At 40.0% G+C, this 7,223-nt stretch overlaps 1 protein-coding gene across 1 annotated transcript in view; it reads left to right on the top strand.

Moving 5' to 3' along the window:
• Positions 1-630: 630 nt before the first annotated feature.
• The window catches only part of GNL2 (guanine nucleotide binding protein-like 2 (nucleolar)), a gene marked incomplete at its 5' end in the record, with an annotated part of 10,563 nt that continues 3,970 nt past the window's right edge, over positions 631-7,223 (top strand). The window contains 8 exons of the mRNA XM_009698883.1: positions 631-725; positions 1,228-1,367; positions 2,508-2,692; positions 3,178-3,244; positions 4,568-4,726; positions 5,290-5,403; positions 6,205-6,333; positions 7,055-7,159. Coding sequence (XP_009697185.1) covers positions 631-725; positions 1,228-1,367; positions 2,508-2,692; positions 3,178-3,244; positions 4,568-4,726; positions 5,290-5,403; positions 6,205-6,333; positions 7,055-7,159 — 994 coding nt within the window. The remainder of the gene's footprint in view (positions 726-1,227; positions 1,368-2,507; positions 2,693-3,177; positions 3,245-4,567; positions 4,727-5,289; positions 5,404-6,204; positions 6,334-7,054; positions 7,160-7,223) is intronic.

Here is a 7,223-nt window from a genome sequence, read left to right as displayed (position 1 = left end):
CTTCTTCACTGAGAGGCAACCCTTCACTCTGCTTGAGAATTGCTGGCTGTGGAGCATCTCCCACCTTATAAACATGTGTCTGCATGCTGTAGATGCTGCGGGGATTTCTGAGAGTCCTGGTTCAGATTAGAAGTTTTGTTTTGTTTTGCCAGATTTCACTTTGTTTTGAGAGCAGACTGGGAAATATGTATTTTAAAAAATTACTAGATTTAAGCCAGATCTCATCTTATGATGAGTGTTCTGCACCAACTGATGGGTAGAGCTGATTAAAAAGTTCCTCGTGAGCCTATGAGAGAAGCAAGCTGTGTTTACTAGGAAATTGTACTTTGGTGCTTTTTGCACCCCAATAAGCTATTCCTGGTCTGACATAAGCAACCTTTGTGAAGAGTTTGGTGAAGCTGGAGTGAGGCTTAGGAGCGCACTCTGGCTGACATCACTTCTTCTTTTCCAGTGTTTAAGTTAATTAGTCTTTACAGGCAGTACTGTCTCTGGTAGCAATCTCAGGGGCACCAGTTCTAGATGAAGGGTCTTTCTGGACTTTGTGGACGTACTTCTGGTCTAGTGAACAAAAGTGCAAGGAGGGTGTGTGCTGCACTTGCATATTTACACGTGTTCTCATTTTTCGCTTAGAAACAAATATGGTAAAGTGATCAAGCCTCTACAGTATCAGTCAACAGTGGCACCAGGCACAGTTGCAAGAGTGGAACCAAATATTAAATGGTTTGGTGAGTTTTTTTGAACTTTCAGATGCAGCAAGCTTAAAAACTGTTGAACTTCCTGTGTTTGGGGGGGTGTTCATTTCAGAATTGTGGTCTCAGTGCTGTGTAGGACAGATACTAAAAATGAACGTGAAGGACCCCTACCATAGGCATGGATACAGGCTCACACTTTGCATATACCTGTACTTCGGGTGTTTGCTTTGTGTGCACTCCTCTAAAGTGTGGTTATTCTGTCTCCTCTGGTCATTTTCTAGGGTTTGCCCGTGTGTATGTATGTTGTAGCCTGTGTATGTTAAGTGTCCTAGGGATACTTTCAAAACTTTCTTTTAAATGGTGGGAAATAAAAGGATTGGCTTATTTATGATAATTTGGGGGTTGTCTCAAGTAAAATCCTCTGTTGTCACTGGTATTTTTGATTCCAGATGGAATATTGATATTTTATTAGTGTACCCGGGGTCTTTGAAGTAGTTAAGGAATGGTCAGGTGCGGTATTTATTTTTACATGCAGGAAACACTCGTGTGATCAAGCAATCATCCCTACAGAAATTTCAAGAAGAGATGGAAACTGTCATGAAAGACCCTTACAGAGTGGTCATGAAGCAAAGAAAGTTGCCAATGTCCCTTTTCTATGATCGGATTAAACCACATGTGGGTATCATTCATCTGTACAGGGTGAAGGCTGGATTGTGTGCACAGAGCTGTCATGAATATTATTTACCTGTGGGCAATAGTGCTGCCTCTGTTCAGTCTGATGAGACGTTGTGTTCTAGAAGCATTGGGAGGGGCAGTTGGAGTGGATGACTTGGGGAAGGATGCTTTTGAGAGCCAGTCACTGTGGACATTGAATGTGAAAGCAAAGTAGCAGCGTATTACTTCCTTGTAGTTTGTGAGAAGATCTAGTATTCATTAGAAATTCTCATTTTTCGATAGGAAACTTACCCTAAAACATCCTAGGTTAACGTACCACCTTAGGATGACTGCAGCAGCTTGCCACCTTATGTTTTAATGCTTCTATTAGCTTGTGTGACAGAGGCACCTTTTTTGAGGATGATTGACACTGCAGACACTCTCGAGTGATGAATTGGAACTCAAATATGTGCTTTTTATCTTGAATCAAAAATTCTTGTGCATGCAGCCTTCATTTCTACTACATCAAGTTTTAGTTATTACCAGCTTTTTTTCATGATGTCTGAACTATTACTTTGGACTCTTGCTAGCTATTTTTGCGTATGGAAACTTTCCAGGTTTATGTCATTAAAAATGTTACCTAAATTAAGGGAAAAGTTATAAGAAACTAAAATGTGCATTACAAAACCAAATTACTTCTTTTAGCCATGAATTGTATACTGTTCCAAGAAAAATTGGCATTCACTTCAGGCTTTAAAATCTACAATTTTGATTGTAATTATCCCTGACAAAAATCTGTGAATTTGGCAAGATTTGTGCACTTATTTTTCTAACAAGAAATGATCAAAGATAGCAGCCAAATTTTCATCGTTGTAGCTTTGATTACATTTGACATCATTTATGGTAAAAGAACTGAAGCATAGTTCTTTGGCAAGTGCAGTGTGTTTTGTTACTTATTAAATATCCACTCTTATGTTTCTCAAAGATTAAGCTGGAAAACTCAAACATTTTTAGGAAAGTGCCTTTAACTCTTGTCACAGGTTGCAGAGTTGCATTGAACTAAGGTCTTGTTCACTGCGTGTTGTAAGAGATGGAAAAAACAATGCTTGTGGTTTGGTTTTGGGGTGTGTTTTTTTTTTTTACTGACCTGTTTTTCCTTAGACCTCCAGAGTTCACATTCTTGACACAGAAACATTTGAAACAACATTTGGCCCCAAATCACAGAGGAAGAGACCAAATCTTTCTGCAAGTGATGTGCAGTCTCTGGTGGAGAATGCTGAAGCCTCATCAGGATCTTATGATCAGGGCAAGGACCGAGACCTGGTGACAGAAGACACTGGTGTAAGGTACATAGAAAGGGCAAATTATTAATTGTTTACATTTCTGGAAAGCCAGCTTTATTTTTAAAGAGGTATCTAGTACATCCATTGATGCTGTTACTGTATGAGGAGTAAGGAAAGTGAAATTAGCTGAATTTGGGATTTTTTTAATCCTGTTTTGTCCCTATGTATTTAACCAAACTGTTGCTTCCATGAGACAATTCTGTCTTTATTCATAATTCGTTTTCTGTTGCATGTCAGAATATCTCCAAACTCATGTTTTGTGTTAGTTAAGGAACGGACCAGTGGACAGGCAGAGATCCTTGAAAGAATGCATGTTTGTACGATCTTTCTGCAAATGGGTAAATTGAAGGTGGAGGACAGGGAGGGGGGCTAAATCCCAGCTGTTTGTTACTTGGGCCTCATCTCCACTTTTGTCTGTAAATGGCTTCAGAGAAGACAACACTGTAATCCTGTTATGGTTATTGATGTCTCTGGTAATCTGCTTCCAGGGATGAAGCACAAGAGGAAATATATAAGAAAGGACAGTCCAAAAGAATCTGGGGTGAGCTGTACAAGGTAAGCAAGGTTTATAGCTTGCAGCAGAGTCATGTCTATCTTTCAGCCTTTATGAAGTCAGGTGCTTCAGCACAGCGTTGGAAATCCTATACAGCAATTATCAGAAAAGCTCTGAAAACCATTTATTGATCTGTTAGGGAAGCTTTGACACAATTGAATTTGCTGTGAAGTGTCTTAGAAATGTTAAGACGGTGCCTTTCTTCACATAGAGATGTGCTGAGTTTGTAATTTCCTTGCCTGCTTTCCTGTCTGCCTAGTTGAGTTGACTGAATTGAAACCGTACACCCTTTTTCTGGTAGTGATACAGTACATAAACATGAACAGAAAAAGCCAGTTGTAGAAGAGCACAGAGATTCATTTTCAAATCTCCACCTGACTGAGCTTGATTCTTGAGCTCTTGTCCCACTGGAACAAACATCTTTAAAATACATGATCTAGAAATGGACTGGCAGAGTGAAGGTATTAGCTTCTCTTAGACTCCTGGGGCTTCACCACAAATAAACCAGTCACATGCCCTTAAGTTTCTTTAGGCTGAAAACATCCGGCATGTTGATAGGGTTGTCTGTGGGGGGCTCTGACCCTCAATTCCCCATGAGCCACCTTGACTGCTAGAGGAATGGAGACTGAGAATGAATTAGGGTTGTAAGAGCAGTTTGTTTGCCCTCACTCAGCGACAGTTAGGTGTGAAATTGCTTGACTTTTTGCTCTGAATTTCTGAATGTAGCTTAAAACCTTTTCATTTAGATCTAAAAGCACTGGTAATGGTGGAGCAAAACAGATTTCAGTAAGATGCTGCCAAAAATGCAGGAAATAGCTGTGAAACTAATTCACTTGGCTTGAAGCAAGTCATAACATTAGATGCTTAGTGGACTAACAGCAGGTTCCTAGTTGGTTGTGTGTTTCATATTGATCCAGAAAACATACTTTATGTTCTGATCCTTTATGAAATGGTAGAATTGAATTGCTGCAGAATGGATGCCGAACATTGTTTTTTGTCTACTGAAGCAATTAATTTTCCTATTTGGGTGCAGTGTTTTCTTTCCCAAGTGCTACAAGTGGCTTCCTGGTGCATAAGAAAAGGTAAAAGCTATTCACCTGTCCAGCCTGAATTTGGAGGGGAGTTAGGAGCAGAGTGGAGGATCAATGGATATTGGTCTGAGCTTCACTAGTCTATGGGGAAGTAACATTTGTTCGTGAAGAATACAAGGTTTTTAAATGAATGATGTAGTTTAGAAAATTACTGATTTTCATTTTGGAGTTATAGATGTCTTGCTTTCTGTACAATCCTTCTGTGTGGGGTTGTGTTTTTTGGTTTTTTTTCAGGTGATAGACTCATCAGACGTTGTCGTTCAAGTTCTTGATGCCAGGGATCCTATGGGTACTCGGTCTCCTCATGTGGAATCTTACCTTAAAAAGGAGAAACACTGGAAACATCTCATTTTTGTCCTGAACAAATGTGATCTTGTTCCTACCTGGGCTACTGTAAGCACAGTCCTGCCTGTTATTCCTCGGACCTTCTTTGTTCCTTTTGTAGCCTCTGCTTTAATTCTGTTGCCAGTCCTCATGCTGATCTCAAAGGGCATAATGTAACTGGGTCAATGGGAACTCTCTGCTTGCCTGCTATAAAAGTAACAATTACAATGTAAATCTGTCCAAGTTTGGCTGAGTTGAGCAACACTCACCAGCCACAAATTCTCTACTTCCTCTGTCTGCATTTAACAGTTCAGCTGATGTCTCCAGAGTATGCTAAATGTTGGTCCACTTAAGATCCATATCCACCACAGCTGGTTTGCTTTATATTGTTAAACTAATTAGTTTTAGCTAGCAGTGAAGGCATTTTTGGGAAATTGTCTTTTATAAAAACAATGCTCAGTGCTTTTAGCTATTGGCTTGGTGAAATGCTTCAAAGGTTCTTGCATAGCAGTTTTCATAGACAGTTGCATTTGTGACTCAAGTGAAGATGCTGTGTACTTCTGCTCATAAGCAGATTGTTTCACCACCTCCACAGCTCAGGATCCCTAACTGGGTAATGTTTTCCTCTTTAGAAGCGCTGGGTTGCTGTCCTTTCCCAGGAGTATCCAACACTTGCTTTTCATGCCAGCCTCACAAACCCTTTTGGCAAAGGTGCTTTCATACAGCTTTTAAGGCAGTTTGGAAAGGTACAGAACAATTTGGGGGATTTATGTTGTTGTTCGGGGGGGTGGGGGTTTTTTAGTGCAGTGTCTTTTGTTTTGTTAGCATTTGGGGTTCAGTACTCTTCCCTATGGCCATTCTGTCAGCAAACAACTCCATCAATAAAGCTCTTTTCTCTTGAGAGAAAATGGAAGATACTCCTTCAAATACGTTCAAAGTGTTTATTGAACTGAGGAGATCCAGAAAGAGTGGGTTTGTCAGTCTCTGGCCTAGGTTTTTGTGGACAGAGTATCCCATTAACACTCCCAGGTCTTATTTGAATCTGTAGAAGAAGAAGGGAACGTATTTCACACCTGTTAATGTGCTGCATGTATGCATATTCTATTAAGATATTCTCCTTTTGAATGTCTTCATTTTTCCAAGAAAGGCACTTTCTGTTGTCTTTAGATTAGTTACTGTCTCTTCAAGCCACATCTATATTCTGTCCCCAGCTATTGTTTGTATTTGCTTGGTTTCTCAACCTAAATGCTTTCTAAATAAGGCATTCACAAGAAATTTTAGAGCAGCCAGGAATGCAAGGCGTTCACATTTTGATTTTAAAGTAGCAGATATTTTTTCCAATGCTTGGAATTCTTGGATGGAATGGTTGTACCCTTATATACTTCTCCTGATAGAAAAGAACTGATCTGATTTTTTTCATCTGGTACTTTGGAGTCCCCTTTACCTTCCAGTGTAACGAGAACAGTAGCTGCTCAAATGTTCAGAACTGTAGCAGTAATTTTGTCTTTGTCTATGAGGTGTTAAAAAGATATGTTATTTCTTCACAGTTACACTCTGACAAGAAACAGATCAGCGTGGGTTTCATTGGTTATCCGAACGTTGGCAAAAGCTCAGTGATCAATACATTACGGTCTAAGAAGGTCTGCAATGTGGCCCCTATTGCAGGTGAAACAAAGGTAGGAAGAGATCCCTACATGAAAGATAAAAATTAATTATGTAAGTGCATTGTCAAAGGCAGAATACGTGTAAAATTAGCTCAATGGCAATTTCAAGTCTAGCACTTGAGCTGTACAGGCTACGTGACCCTGAGTCTGAGGACTAACTGGTCGACGGTCATTGCTCTGAAGCACTGCTACTGGAAGCATTCCTGAGTTCCCACTCTACCTGTACTGTAGTGCTGTGATCTGAATGCTCAGCTGCCTTGACTCAATGTCTGCGCTCTCCTAAATCAAATGATTGGGTATATTTGTGCTGTCAGGCTCTGTTTGTGCTGGTTTTCTAACTGTTCTTCAAGAATGTGACAGTAAACAAGAAGACAAAGTTACAGGAATCTTCTTTGCTAGCCTATTCCTTTTACTCCTAAATATCACTAAAGTTGAGGATCGTGGAAGAGGAAAACCACAGAATATCAGAATTTGTTGTGATTGTAGTTTCCTCACCTTAGCCCTGTGAGTTAGTAGTTTGATACAGAACTGTAGGTATAACACTGGCTGATAGAGAAGAAGCAAGGTACAGTACCTCTTGGCTAGCTAACAAAAATGCTAAGTTGTATTCTGTTTCTGTGTGTTAATACCAAGTTCCTGAGATGACTCCTGTGTATTAATACTGTGTATTTAAAAAGCAGAACAGAGGGCTGTGTGGAAGGAGGTAACATGGGGAACTACTGATCTCTTTCAGGTGTGGCAATACATTACCTTGATGCGGCGGATTTTTCTCATTGACTGCCCAGGTGTAGTTTATCCATCTGGAGACACAGAAACAGACATTGTGCTGAAGGGAGTGGTATGTGTCTGCACTAGATGCTGAAAAATCTTTGCTGTTGTCAATACTATGGGTTCAGAGAAAT

Source organism: Cariama cristata, unplaced genomic scaffold (genome assembly GCF_000690535.1).
Source record: "Cariama cristata isolate BGI_N322 unplaced genomic scaffold, ASM69053v1 scaffold43454, whole genome shotgun sequence".
Taxonomy (NCBI): domain Eukaryota; kingdom Metazoa; phylum Chordata; class Aves; order Cariamiformes; family Cariamidae; genus Cariama; species Cariama cristata.
Note: the sequence above shows the minus strand (reverse complement) of the source record. Positions and strands in the feature narration are given on the sequence as shown.